General features: G+C 34.5%; 1 protein-coding gene across 2 annotated transcripts in view; it reads left to right on the top strand.

Annotated features, from left to right (window-relative positions):
- The window catches only part of LOC136024904 (protein disabled-like), a 70,165-nt gene extending 57,075 nt beyond the window's left edge, over window positions 1–13,090 (top strand). For both annotated transcript variants that reach the window (XM_065700465.1, XM_065700473.1), the window contains exons 6-8: window positions 1,568–1,793; window positions 7,382–7,824; window positions 12,762–13,090. In XM_065700465.1, coding sequence (XP_065556537.1) covers window positions 1,568–1,793; window positions 7,382–7,824; window positions 12,762–13,055 — 963 coding nt within the window. In that variant the 3' untranslated portion in view covers window positions 13,056–13,090. The remainder of the gene's footprint in view (window positions 1–1,567; window positions 1,794–7,381; window positions 7,825–12,761) is intronic.
- The last annotated feature ends 2,305 nt before the right edge of the window (window positions 13,091–15,395 follow it).

Raw genomic sequence — 15,395 nt, forward strand, 5'->3', positions numbered from 1 at the left:
TTATCGACTTTCTACACGTGCAAATCAAGTTGTTTTTTAAAAGTCGTCATTTTAAAACGAAAAACGATAAACGGTCAATTTCGTATCATCTGATTAACTATACTATAATAGCTGATACACAATTAAATAAAAAAAAATAAGTTTTTTGAAATGAAAGTAAGGAACGACATTAAAACTTAAAACGAACAGAAATTACTCTGTATATGAAAGGGACTTTTCCTCCTCGACACCCCGCTCTTTACGCTAAAGTTTTATTCTTTCTCGCAACTCTACTTTTTAAAACAATAAAAAACTTTAGCGTAAAGAGCGGCGTGTCGGGGAGGAAAAGCGCCTTTCATATACGGAGTAATTTCTGTTCGTTTTAAGTTTTAATGTTGCTCCTTACTTTCATTTCAAAAAACTTGTTTTTTTTATTTAATTACGTAAATAGCGACGAATATATATATATATATATATATATATATATATATATATATATATATATATATATATATATATATATATATATATATATATATATATATATATATATATATATATATATATATATATATATATATATATATATATATATATATATATATATATATATATATATATATATATATATATATATATATATATATACCTTAGGCATTTATTCTGGGGGTGATACCTAGCACGGGGATACGATAGGGAATTTATGGTAGGCATGCTGCTTGCCTGGGTAGGGAATTTAAAGTAGGCACGCCACTTGCCTGGGTAAGGAATGTAAAGTGCCGAAACCTATAAGCAAGTGTGTATCCCCCTGATGAGCACTTGTGTTGGGTTGACGCCTCTGAATTATTTGTCTTTTTTACTGTTTTTAATATTTGGTAAATGACGACTTGTACTTACTTACGACACGACTGCCTGTCCATTGGTTATTCTTTATGGTTGATTGTGTATGGCTTTGCTGTTTGACCTATGTAATTGGATGGATGAGTAGAGCTAAGGCCTCATTAAAGTACTGATCTATATTAATTACTAAAGTAGGAAAACAATCTTCCCTTTCTCCTTCTGTCTTTTTTTCTATGGTGTATGTTTACTTATGTGTTTGTGCTGTTGCATTGGTGATTTCTTTTTTCATTATATATTCAGGTGTTGTGCTGAAGACGGCCCTTGGGCATAGGGCCGAAATATCCACTGAATTGAATCCCACTGTCTTGGAAAAAATCTCCCCATTGTTTCTACGCTGTTTTGTTTGATTTATGCTATTATAAATCATATCAGGTGTGCAAAGCCCACTCCGTTTTGTGCCTCTCGTTTTCACTTATATTCATAGATTCTCGAGAAAAAAAATATTTTGCAAATTTTCTTCGATTTTGAAAACAAGTTTTTTAAAAAAATTATATTTATTATGCGTTCATTTATTTATCACGAGTTTAAAAAAAGTTTTGCATTTATTATGCGTTCATTTATTTTCCAATTTGGTTTCTTTTGTATTATCTTCTTAGGGATGCTATTTCCTTTAGTCATCAAGATGTACGGATTGCATATTATTGACCAGGAGTTTAGTGCTATTCTCTAAGTATTCTTCTTATTTTAGTCATCGAGACGTACGGATAGTGTATCATCAACCAGCGGTCTAGTGCGTGATAAATCTAGTCATAGTGTTATTACCGCTGATTTGCTCGACCTAGAATCGGAACTATGCAGTTTGCAGGAAGGTTTACATCATATGGGAAGCCTCACAACGTTCAAAAGCGTTGAAGATCCTCTTGTTGGTGATTCAAATGAAGTTCTTTATGATCCCTTTGGAGATTCTTTTTCTCGTAAGCGTCTTTTCTACTTTTTTTTTCTATCTTTATCTTATAAGCTTCTTTTCAGTTTTTCTATTTCTCTCTTTATCCCATAAGCCTCTTCTCTATTTCTCTCTTTCTTCCCTAAACTTCTGTTCTATCTCTATTTCTCTCTTTATCCCGTAAGGTTCTTTTTTATTTCTCTCTCTTCAATCTCTATTTCTCTCTTTATCCCGTAAGCTTCTTTTTCATTTCTCTCTCTTCAATCTCTATTTCTCTCTTTATCCCTTAAGTTTCTTTTTTATTTCTCTCTCTTCAATCTCTATTTCTCTCTTTGTCCAATAAGCTTCTTTTCTATCTCTATTTCTCTCTTTCTCTCGTAAGCTTCTTTTCTATTTCAATCTCTATTTCTCTCTTCCTTCCGTAAGCTTCTTCTTTCTTTTCTGTTGCACTCTTGATGATAGATTAGCAAAAATTTACTACTAAAGAAAATAGTCAGTAAGACATCTTTTAAATGAGGGTTGGACCTACCCCCAAAAAAAATAAAAGGCAAAAAGTTAAACTAAGCATTTTTTACCCCAAAAATTGTTTTGTAACGGCCCATAAAATTCTTTGACTCTTTTGGTGTGAGCAGAGTTATCTGGTCCCCCTCTTTCTCCCTACTTTTCTATCTCCCTCTCCATCTTTCTTTCTCTCGCTCTCTGTCGCAACCTCCCTCTCACTCTTCTAGAATAGACTTAGAAAATAATGGTTGACTGTCACAAAAGTAAAAGCTTCGAAAAATATATTTATGGAAAACATATTTATTTCATGCTCTGTTAGTTTCCTATATATTCTTAATATAAAATAATAATATTATTATCCTAATAAACTTTCCTAATATTCGTATATACAAAATAATAATGAATTATTTCAAAATTTAAGCTCCGTGTTCCTATTTCTATGTAAATTTATTTCCAGAAATATGTTTTTAAAGAAATGTATGTATTTTATGCTCTTTCTTTCGTCTTCTGTTTGCTTTTTAGCAGCAGACTTAGACGAAAAGGAAATTGTATAATTGAAAATCAGTATAATTGAAAAAAAAGAAAATTGTATAATTGAAAATCGGTATAATTTGAGACTTAAAAATTAACACAAAACTTGTTATTAATCCTTTATGGATTATGTATATCCTTTATGGATTTATCCTTTATGGATAAATCCATATTATATATCCTTTATGGATTATTATATATCCTTTATGGATTTATGTTCTATTCAAATTTTTCACAAACTCAAACTTAAATTAATTTTAAAAGAAGAGTTAATACTCAACTCGTTAATCGTCTTTTATCTTCTATTTTTATATACACTAAAAATGAGTTTTGCAGAGGACCCACACTTCAGAATCATGAGTGACCACTCTCACCGCTGTGGCCTCCAATTTTCTAATTGTGGTGTGCAGACTTATATTCTATTCTTCCAAACTTCTTTCAACTGAGAAAAAAATATGCTATTCTGCTTTTAAAATCTTCAGTGCGCCCAATACTTTTGCTAATAATACTGCCTATGTAAGTGAAGCTGTCCTTTTGATCGATCTTCTCGCTACCTAACATCCCCTCTTCAAATTCAATTTACTTATTCCTAGTCTTAGCGACTTCGTCTTCTTAACATTAAGTTTCAAACCTATTCTTGGACCATGAACTTGCAAAACCCCTAAATACTCATTCAGTTTGCTAACATCTTCATCTAGGATACTTAAATCATCAGCATAATCTAAGTCTAGGAGAGTTTTACTTTTCCATTTGAATGTCGGTTCTCCCATTTTCTTTGCCGTGCTCTTTATGATAAAGTCCATCAAAATCACCCATATAAATGGGGATAGAACGCAACCCTCCTTAACTCTTGATTTAATGCGAAACCAGCTATTTACCTCATTTCCTAGCTTAACCGCAGTAATTTTATCCTCGTACATAGCAGTAATCACTCTAATATGTTTATTTGGTATGCCATACATGGATGGGACTTCTTCAGGTACTTCTCAATTATTAATCTAAGAGGGAAAATTTTGTCGACGTATCCTCTGCCGTTCCTAAAACCACACTGTTCTTTTCTTCAAACTTTATCTATAGCATCTCTAAATCTAAAAATTATCATCATTCTAAGTAATTTGCTTGCTACAGAAACCCAGCTAATACCTTTATAATTACCGCACTCACTCTTATCACTTTTATTATCTTCATAATCTTCAGCAATCTTAAGCAACTTGTATCCAACTTCATAATCATCATATATATAATCATCATCAACATATGGGGGCTTATTATTTTTTAATACTTCTTTTATTATCACAAAAATTTGTGAAGCAAATGAATGTAGCAAAGCTCAAATTTTAATTAATGACGTTAAAACTAAAGCTTCCGTTTCAAATATGAGAGTAAATGACAGTAGATCTTCTATTTTAACTATTCCATTTTTAAATTCTTCTGAACCAAATTTCCTACCAACTATCTCTGATTCTCTTAAAGTCAGTAAAATTAAACTCTTGGGAGTTATTATTACCAGTGATTTTAAATGGGAAGCAAACACAACTAGTCTAATAAAAAAGGGTAATGCTGGGCTGCAGATGCTTAAGCTTATTTCGAAACATAGCGTTCCTCCAGATCACCTCCTCCGAATATTTAAATCTTTTATTCACCCAATTCTGGAATGTGCAGCTCCTGTGCGGCATTTTGGACTGACGGCTGAGCAAAGTGCCAGACTCGAAAGAGTTCAGAAAAGAGCTCTAATGATAGTTTCAAAGCAGGCAGAAATGTCTTTTTTTTCACTTATTAATGTGACTATACCAAAGAAATTTGGCAGTGACACGAAAATTTTGGTGAAAATAAAAGTTTACCTTATCTTATCCCAAAAAAACTCCCTTCTTATAAAAAGTGTCACAAAGTGTTTTATTCTTTTATATATTATTTCCTGCTATCACGGTATAATACGTTCTCAAAATGTTCTGACCATCTCTCTTTAACTCTTTCCTTATCACCAGTTTCAGCCCAGCTCCTATCTTTAACTGGGGCAAGTCCAGATTGACTATTTCCTTTCAATTTATTAACATGTCTGTACAATTAATTTTATGCTGTCTGGCTGCATCTTCCAGATCTTCAGCAATCATATCCATGGCTTCCAATTCACACTTCCTTAGTTTATATTGTACACCTTTCTCCGCTTTCTTTACATTCCTCTTATTTTCCTATGACCCATCGCTCAACTAATTCTTGTATGAGCCTCTCACCCTCTCTATTAAACGTAAAAGCATTTTCACTAATCTTTCTACCTGTGTTTCTAACTTTCTTCCCTAAGTTACCATCAGCGATTTGACAAACTATTTTCTTATAACTATTCTACCCATCTTCTGCATTGTCAAATTTTAAACTCTCCAATATAGTAGTCAACTATTCCTGGAAAATTTTTCTCAGATTCTCATACTGGAGTCTACCAACGTCATAGCTTCCCGGAAGGTAGCTATCCTTGCTAAATTTCAGCTTTAGATAACCGTGGAGACTACTAGATAATCTTTATTTTTAACTTTAATAATAGCACCTCTATATATTGGTGTATCGATCCTGCAAGTCTTCCTTTTACAATAACACAATCAAAAATGTTAGCTTTCAAACTATCTTTTGAATACCTTGCTAACTTGTGGGCCGTTTTATGACCAAATATTATGTTGGTTATAACAGGACTGTTATTCCTGCAAAAATTATAGGATGCCATCTATCTCTATTTCTACCAACCTCGGCATTGAAATTTTCAAATAAAAATACCATGTTTTTACCTTGGACCCTGTATATTCACTCCTGAAGCTGTAAGCAAAATTCATTTGAGTCACTACTATCTCCACTAGTCGGTTCTACAGATATGCACACTACTATGACTGATATCTTGCACCTTTTTGTCACAAAAGGAGTCACTAGCATCTTATTATTAATGTCTTCCCAGCCTGAAGAAGACTGTAGTTTCCTCATTTATCATGGACCTTACTACCTATCTATGTACCCAATCCTCCCTGTCTGAGTATATAAATTCTATACCACCTAATTTCATGTTGTCTATACCTGAAATGTGAATTTCTGAAATTTCTATAAGTCCAAGATATCGATACAATCGTTGTTTTTTAATGTTTTTACATTTCAAGTTGCAATTTTAATATTATTCAGACTTTTGAAGGTATTATTGCCTCAGGAAAAGCAATGATCCCAGAATCAATTCAGGACTGGGACTAGCACATATTTTTGCTTCAGCCGACATCAGCCGGTTTAGAGGCAGAAAGCAAAAGTCCCTGGGACCTCCAATCCTCTGAATCCTCTGATTGCGATGATCCTCTACTAACAAAAGTTGAAATCTGACACAGACAATCTCAAGTCTATTGCCTCCAAGTCATTGTATATTCATGCCTAAAAAAAAAAATGCTAATGTGGGGAGCCTACCCATAAAAGATAACTTAGCTAGGAAAATGCTTTTCAGCCCAAATCACCCACCAAAACAGAGCAAACCCAGAAAAGTTATCAATTAATCAGAAGCTACTGCAAATACTGTGTCGTTTACCAGGCTCTAATTTCCTCAATGGGCGCCATTTCTTGAGGTCCTCCTGTAGCGGTGTTAGCAGTCATAGTTTTGGCTAAGACAACTCATGAAAAGTCCATCCTGATGTCACTGCGATGCCACGCAGGCAAGATTTTCCTGTCGGGGATAGGGACGGAGAAAAGAACTTATGACGGAGAAGAGAACCCAAACCATTCTTCCATATAGCTTGGTTATATATTTACTATGGCTTTATTTCTATGACTTCTTTTAGATTGGACTTTAAAATTATTTTTATGCTAGTTGGTTTTAAGAGGGTAATGCTGTATATTAATATTTTTACATTAATTGTAATGGTGGTGTTATCGTTCTTTCTTCCCTTTTTTTGTAGGCTCTGACGTGTCTCTTATCGCCTTATTTGAGTTGATGAATGATGATAAATGACACAAGGTTCCTCTTTAATTTTTTGTGGTTTTCTTATCTCCTTTTCTGTTTTTCGGGATATCGAATCCACTAAAAGGGGGGGGGCAATTTCTATTTCCATATTTTTTGTTGTTGTACATTTTTTGTTACCAAATACGCTTTAATCGTTTGAATCCGTCTAACCAGAAAAAAAAGTCATTACGCTTTCATTTTAAGCCTACGTTTACATCAAGAAAGAATTTGTTTCCGAAGTTCTGGCCTATGAATATGTCGATTAATAAAAAGAAGCTATAAAAGTTCTTTATGTCCCTGCTCCGTTCTCAAAACTCTGGACCTGTCACACTTACTAATATCGTTAGCTCCATGATTACTTTTGTTATTAGCCGGATTTGGAAAATAATGCCATTGAAATTATGGGATTAAGAAAACAACATATATTTAAATAACTTTTTTCATCGAAATCTTGAACTTGCAAAATGAGGATTATTGGAAGTTTAAGAAACACAGGTACAACTCGTCTTAATTAACATAGACCTAAAAATATTTTGTACGTAAATATTTCTAAAGCTATTTCTAAAGAGAGAATTGGTCTCCCTGGGTATCTTAGAGAGAAGTCTGAGTCTTTTAAAAGCTTTTTTTTCTAGGTTCCTTTCCTGTTGCCAAAGAAGTACCCCCCAGTAAGAATAAACTAATAACATCTACGTCTGTCAACAGCTACTCTGCTTCGCCAAGCGGAAAAAAGAGCCCTGTTTCAGTAAGTCCCCTACCCCCACCCGTGTCAAAGCACAGCAAAACCCTTCCCCGAAAGGAAAAGTCTTTGGAGGTCAATAAGTTAGAACAGCCAACAACTTTTTCTGTCAAGTTTGATACAACTTTTCCTGATCCCTTTAAAGACAACGCTTCTTTTGGCGGAGAGTTTTCCTTCAAAACCAATGGAGATGTTTCAAGCAAACCTGATTGTAGATCAAGTGGAGGTGCAGTTTCTAACGAAAAGAAAACGAGCAGAGAAACTCCTCCTATTTTTCACCCGGTTATAAAACCTAGAGAAGACACGGTCAAGTTGCCAAAAGAAGTCGCTGAATCTCAGGTGAGTGTTTCTTGTACCGGTTTTCCCTTATATATCGGATTTGTTTAGTGTCTTACAATTCCGACGCAATATAGGACACGCTCCTTCAGATCAGAATGGGACACACAGAATGTTCCTCATAACTCGTTTGATTTGGTCAATAACAAAGAAATAGATGGATGTTGTTTTTCAACGCCGAGGACACGACGATACAGCGTAGTATGTTTATTTTTGATTTGGGCAAGACCATATTTTATAGAATGGAACTCAGCCCACTTTATTTGCAGCTCACCGTACAATACGTATAAATAATGAAGCACTACAAAAAAGGGGAAAAAATAAAAATTTCTTGATATATGACCCGCTAATCTATCTATATATATAAAAATAAGTTGTCTGTGTGTGGATCTGTGGATCAGGTGACGTCATGTTTCTGTGTCGGCTGACGTCATGTTTTCGACTGACGAAATTACGAAATTACATTGGGACACAAATGACGACCAGGACACCGGCACATAGGGAATATAAATGACGACCGGGACACTCAAAGAGAAAGCGACCGGGACACAAGGAATGTTCAATTAGCAATCACCATCAACAAAACACCGTCAACAAACCATCACAAATGACGACCGGGACACAGGGAGTATAAATGACGACCAGGACATAAGTAAAAAAAAAACTAAAAAAAAGGTAAAAACTACAAAAAAACTAAAAAGAAAAAAACAAACTAAAAACTAATAAAAAAACTAAAAAAGCTAAAAAACTAAAAAAACTAAAAAATAAAAAATAAAAAATAAAAAAAATAAAAAAAGGAAACAAAAAGAAAAATAAAGGAGAAAAACAAAACTAAAAAAATTAAAATAAAAAAAAAAAACTAAAAAGAAAAAAGAAAAAAAAACTAAAAAAACTAAAAAAATGTAAAAACCAAAAAAAAACTAAAAAGAAAAAAAGGGGAAAAATACAAAAATTTATTTCATCATTTACCATTTCAAAAACGAATGTATATACAGACCGGGACACCGGAATACAAATGACGACCGGGACACAGGGAATATAAATGACGACCGGGACACAGGGACACAACTACAACGGGGACGCCGGGGGGCTCAGGGGGATATATAAATGACGATGGGGACACAGAGAATGTTCGATTAGCAATCACCATCAACAAAGCTCAAGGGCAATCATTAGAATCATGAGGTATAACTAAAAAAAAACTAAAAAAAAGGCAGAAAACTAAAACCTAAAAAAAAGACCAATTCAAAAACGAATGTATATACAGACTGGGACACCGGGACACGAATGACGACCGGGACACCGGGACACAAGGAATATCAATGACGCCCGGGACCCTCAAAGAGAATTCACAGACTGGGACACCGGGACATAAATGACGACCGGAACACATGGAATATAAATGACGACCGGGACACCGGGGGGCACACGGGGATATATAAATGACGACGGCGACACAGGGAATCGTCGATTAGCAATCACCATCAACAAAGCTCAAGGGCAATCATTAGAATCATGAGGTATAGATCTGAATACGGATTGTTTTCCCATGGACCATTATATGTTGCATGTTCAAGAGTCGTTAAACCTGACATTCTATTTATATGCACAGACAATGGGACAGCAAAGAATGTTTATTTTCGCAAGTTTTACGTAGTTAAAAACATATATATATATATATATATATATATATATATATATATATATATATATATATATATATATATCTATATTCACAGGTGGGACATAGGGACACAACTACAATGGCGCGTAATAATATGGCGCGTAACGACTTACGCGCGCGGGGGGGCTTGGGGGGGGCGCGAAGCGCCCCCACCAACTAGGTGTTGGGGTGGCGCGAAGCGCCACCCCAACAGCTAGTATCTTAATATATTAAACGAAGAATAATTCTAAATTTATCTGCGATTTTTTTTCTCTGAAATAAGATTGTAATTTTTGGAAAATTAGCCCACTACCAAATACGTGTGTGAAAAATAAGTCAAGACTTGGAAAAAACATTTCAGTTACTTAATAGGGAAAAAAAATTTATTTGAAGTACTTCAGAAATTCGCAGACTTACTAAACTCTAATAGTTTTACTTTCCACGGCAAATAAAATTAAATTTAAGTTGTTTTGCGAAAGAGATTAAATAGAATGTCTTCTTTTTACCAAGGGAAGCCCGGTTCCCCGGTACTGGTAATGATTCTACGAAATAATAATGTTTTCCGCTTTTGTTTTTTTTTCGTGGTTTTTCTCGTATTGAGAGTGATTGGTTATCTTAGAAAAGAGACGGTCATGTTATCCAAAAAGTTGCCAAATTCTGTACGAGTAACTATAGCAAAGGTTCCAATTTATAGTGAAAAGGGGTCTACAACAATAATGAGATTCAGGAACACAAAGTGAGTTTCTTATTCTTGTGTATATTTTTATATTCGTAAGAGCAATTATGCTTTAGGGAAATTTTGCTGAATTATACAAAGATGTCTAGTGAGAGCATCCATAGATGTTTTTTTTTTTTTTATATACTGACGTGTGTACTTTCTAGTTTGCCCTCTGGCAGCTGTGATCGAACCATGGACTCAAAATCTTTTTTTGTTACATATTAGTATAGTGTCACTAACGGTGTTTCAAGTCTTGACATTCCGTACTAAAAACAGTAACAAGGACAGGTGGTTTTAAGCTGAAAACTAGGCTGTTTTGATGACTTAGGACTAAAGCCTGGATTTTAGAATCTCTAGTAAAGGCCCATGTTACTACATAATGAAAGCTAAAATGGAACTCGTAAATAGAGAACTAGGCCTGAGCTTTCGGAGGTCTTGAGTAAAAGCCAAGGTTTGTGTTTAGTAACGAAAGAATGATTAAGCCAAAATTGCGCCGTAAAAAGAGACCTTGGCTGCTCATGAGGTTTTGAGGAACCAATGTCTTAATTTTAGGAGGTTTTGAGTAAAAACCAATGCTTATGCATAGCAACAAGAGAATGAAAGGGCCAATTTGGCGGCTGTCAATAAAGAGCTTGGCTGCTGTTGATGGTTTGAGTGACCAAGGCCTAAATTTTTGGAAGTCTCGAGCAAAAGCCAATGCGTTTACATGTTATAACAAGGATGGTAAGGCCAAATTGGCTCATGTAAGTATAAACTTGGCTGCTCTTGATGGTTTAGGGACTAGAGCCGGCGTATGAAGAGGAAGTTTAGAGTAAAGGCTAGTATATCTACATTGTGAATGTTAGTAACTGCAGGAGGTTCGGCAAATGCAGATCTTTATTCCTCTGATACTGTCTATTCTTCCTGATTGTCAACATGTCTCCACAGCCAGCAGATCTCGAATTATTTTAAAGTCGGGTTTTTGTAACAATTGAAGCATCTAGTGAGTCAGTTAGCCTACTTATTTTTAATTTTGACGGGAAATATCGCGCCATCTATGTGCACCGGTCTCGACAAGGCTGCCAATCTCTGTCCCAGAGCCGACCGAAGATATGGAAATGGATCTACCTCGTTGTTTTTGTATCATTTACCCCTAATATTTTTTCTGTTCCTCAGGGCAACATTTCCGATTCTGAGTGGATGTGCTCTAATAGCGGATTCAATATAGCGCACAAATTGGCAAGGTGAGCCATACAGGTGGAGATTAAATCAGTTCTAATCTTAACTCTTTTTCTAATTTTAATTCCAACTTGCAGAATTGGCTCAAACTGTTATTTGTTTGGGAATATTCAGGAAAAGACGACCTTAACGATATTAGCTACTATTCCCCAAGGAGAGAACGCACTTTCCAATTTCAATAAGCACGTTTGGACCAAATTCTTCTGTCATTGCTGCGTTTTCATAAGGGCCTATGTTTGATTTAGCAAAATAATAGGCATAATTTGCTTTATTGTATTTATAATATTTATGATTTTATAGTGAAAAAAGAAATCACCAATGTAACAGCACAAACGCACGCCATACAACCGAACAAAAGAAATATAAAACTATAAAGAAATAACGAATAATAAATAATATATAAAACAAAATATAAAACAAAAAAGAAGACAGAAGAGAAAGACTGTTTTCCTACTTTTGTAATTAGTTTTGTATTTGTGTTTAGTATTTTGTAATGAACGAGGCTTTAACCCTACTCATCAATCCAATTACACAGGTCAAACAGCATAGCCATACACAATCAACTCTCTATAACTTTAAATTCCCTACCCAGGCAAAGTGGTCTGGGTAATATTATAATTAATATTATAGTATTATTATATTATAATGAAAAAAGAAATCACCAATGCAACAACACAAACACGTGAAAAAAAAGACAGAAGGAGAAAAGGAAGACTGTTTTCCTACATTAGTAATTAATATAGATCACTACTTGAATGAGGCCTTAACCCTACTCATTAATACAACTACATTGGAAAAGTTACAATTACAGTTGGAAAAGTTTTTTTTTAGATTGTTGGTCGGTAAAGGGGGTTCGCTCATATAAAAGAATGGAAGTCTTTTTATATGTTTGTGCCGGAGGGTATTCGATGTCACACAATAAATGTGTTTTTGAAACTGAAATTTAGCTGCTAGCTGGTGATTTGTACTACTCCTGAGGAAAAAATATCTTAATTTTCTATTATCCTTTGGGCGTGAAGAGAGAGAGAGAGAGAGAGAGAGAGAGAGAGAGAGAGAGAGAGAGAGAGAGAGAGAGAGAGAGAGAGAGAGAGAGAGAGAGAGAGAGAGAGAGAGAGAGAGAGAGAGAGAGAGAGAGAGAGAGAGAGAGAGAGAGAGAGAGAGAGAGAGAGAGAGAGAGAGAGAGGGGGGGGAGATAGAGATAGAGAAAGAGAGGGAGGGAGAGGGAGAAAGAGTGAGAGAGAGAGAGAGAGAAAGAGTGAGAGAGAGAGGATGGGAGTGAAAAAGAGTAGAGAACATGAACCAGAACACGAAAAAAAATAATGGAACTTTTTTTTTTTGCAGCACATGTCTTCATCAGTGCAAGATCCTCCTGGAAATATATTTAGTGAATTGGACCCCCTTGGTACTGGAAAAGTTCGACCCTATATTGACAAAAAGGATTTTTTCCAGGACTTGAAGCACCAACCAAAGAAAACAGGTTCTAAAGATGTTTTGCCAGAAGAATTCCAAGATGTAATGATCCTACCCAAGGCATCAGCTAATGATTTCATATCGACCCCCGTAGTGGGTGAGCGAAAATCTGACGAGCATGAACAGATTGACCCATTTGGGTCCCTTCCACTTTGTCCCTCCTGAACCTGATCCTTTTGACACTCAGTCGCATCTATTTGGGCGGCTCCAATTGCTTGCCCCTAGTGGTTTTGGAAAATCAACTTCAAGTCCTACTCCTCGTCCAGAAATGGTCAAAAATCACCGGAAATAAGACGAGTTTCATCAACTTCTAAGTCACCCATTCCAGCCGAAAGGACTGTGATCACTAGACAGAAGACTTTGGACGTTGCCATAGGCGATGTAAAAAATGATTGGAGTGGTTCAGATACGAGCATCCCAAAAACACCTCCTTTGCCGCCATTTCCTAAAGCAAAGATCATACAACAGCAAAAAGTACCTATTAGCTTATCTAGAATCCTGTCTCAGGTGAGTATATATTAAGTTGTTGTGTATATTAATTTGTATTAAGAGAAACTAGGACATTTGCTATCACCAATCTCCTCGTAAAAAAAAAAATTATGATTGTTTTCAGAGGAGAGAGACAAAAAAATGAATAACATCATGTTTAGAAAACAAACTACCTAGAGAGGATGTCTTTAAACAAGTATTATATAGGTTTTCTTTCAAATCCCTCCCCCCCCCCTCCTCCCAGTCAGGGCTTCCAGTTTCAACTTAAACATTCAAGGAATAGTATTGCTATTTACCCCGACTGATAAATCAGACAAAAAAAAAAGATAACATGAACCGTAATATTTACACATAATAACATAATTACACATAATAAATAAATGCAAATTATAGTTGCTAAAATATAAGATTTAATATAAATATAAAAAAATTAATTATTTTAAAAAATATAAAAATTAACAGAAATTAATTAATGTAAATTCATAAAAAAAAATTATCAAATATAAAATAAATAAAATCAGATATAAATTTAAAATAAAAGATTAATTATGAATTAATATAAATATAAGATTAATAATTGAAAGCGTATATTTCAACATATCAAAAATATATAAAAAATTACTTCATACAATCTTTTTTCCTCAATATTCTATTTTTGTTTGTCTTCTTGAAAATTGTCTCTCCTTTCTTTTTCGTCATTTTAGTAACTTCTCATTTTCTCATTTTTCCTTTTTCTTACTTCTTTCTACGGTGTTGACTCAATGAAAAGCCTCAATGAAAATAAATATTAATATATTTGCATGTTTATTTACTCTGGTAGTCGTTAGTAAGTTCTAGTAGGAAGCACTAATGTAGTTTCTATCGCCTGATTTTACGCAGCTTTAGCTATACCTTTGTTTTTTATGTAAAAGATGTTAATTTAGATCGCTTCGTGGAGAAAAATAAAAATTACAAATATATAATGTGGTACATGTTTTGTCTATAAAACTTAAAACCTATGTGTATGGCACCTGCAATAAAATGTTTGCGATTGGTAACTATGATAAAATAAATAGTTATTTCAATAATAGTCTACTGCTACTACTACTAACTCATTACAACAGCAAGTCGGCTGATCTCAACCCTGCTACGCACGGTCCTTCTCATACCAATCTGTTCAGTGCCTACTCAATAATAGCTATCACAATAATGATCTGCCAGTTCTAAAGAAAAAAAAAAGGGAGGAAGCCATCTCATTTAGTGCTTCTTTTTATATTGTCATTTTCAAGATTAAAGGACGTATCTAATTTGGAAAAAAAAAATAGTTATTATAATAATCTAAACCAAATAAGCAATCTGCCACTTCTGAAGCAAAGGAGAAAGAGAGCGAGGGGGGAGGGGGTAACCGTGCTGTAGGTTTGTTAAATTGTCCTGCTCAAATAAAAGGGCGTACTTGATGATAAAAAATAATGGTAATTGAAAAATATAAACTATCTATTCTAAAGTGCAAATGGGGTAAAATGGTTCCCGTGTTGTATCTTTTATTACATGATTGACCTCAAAATTATGTTTTAAATATGACGCTGAAAAATATTGGTTATCTTACTTCGTGTGATCGTTGAGTCTCCGTAGTCCCCAGCCAAACCCTGGCCCAAAAACAGCGACACGATTACCTGAATTGTGAATATCTCAGATGAGATTTTACGCTCTCAGTTGTTTACTGATAATCAAAAGTTATAGGGAATTTTCCTTTTTTACTATTATTAAATTATTATGTCTGAAGATAGGCGAGAATTGTGTACAGTTTTAATAGAATGTAGACATCTATTAGCTATAGCTAAAAGGTCACGACCTGTGTGCGTAGTTAGGGAAATCGAGATGAAACTTTTAGGAAACATTTTTTTTCGGAGGGTGGGGACAGAAAGACATCGAAATTTTTGTTAGTGCCATTTTTTAATGTAATGTTAAGTCTCACTCTCACAGGCTAAAGAGCCTTTGTGGGAGTCTAAAGCTTTGTATTTTTTTTTTCTCTGTTTT

Source organism: Artemia franciscana, chromosome 1 (genome assembly GCF_032884065.1).
Source record: "Artemia franciscana chromosome 1, ASM3288406v1, whole genome shotgun sequence".
Lineage (NCBI taxonomy): Eukaryota > Metazoa > Arthropoda > Branchiopoda > Anostraca > Artemiidae > Artemia > Artemia franciscana.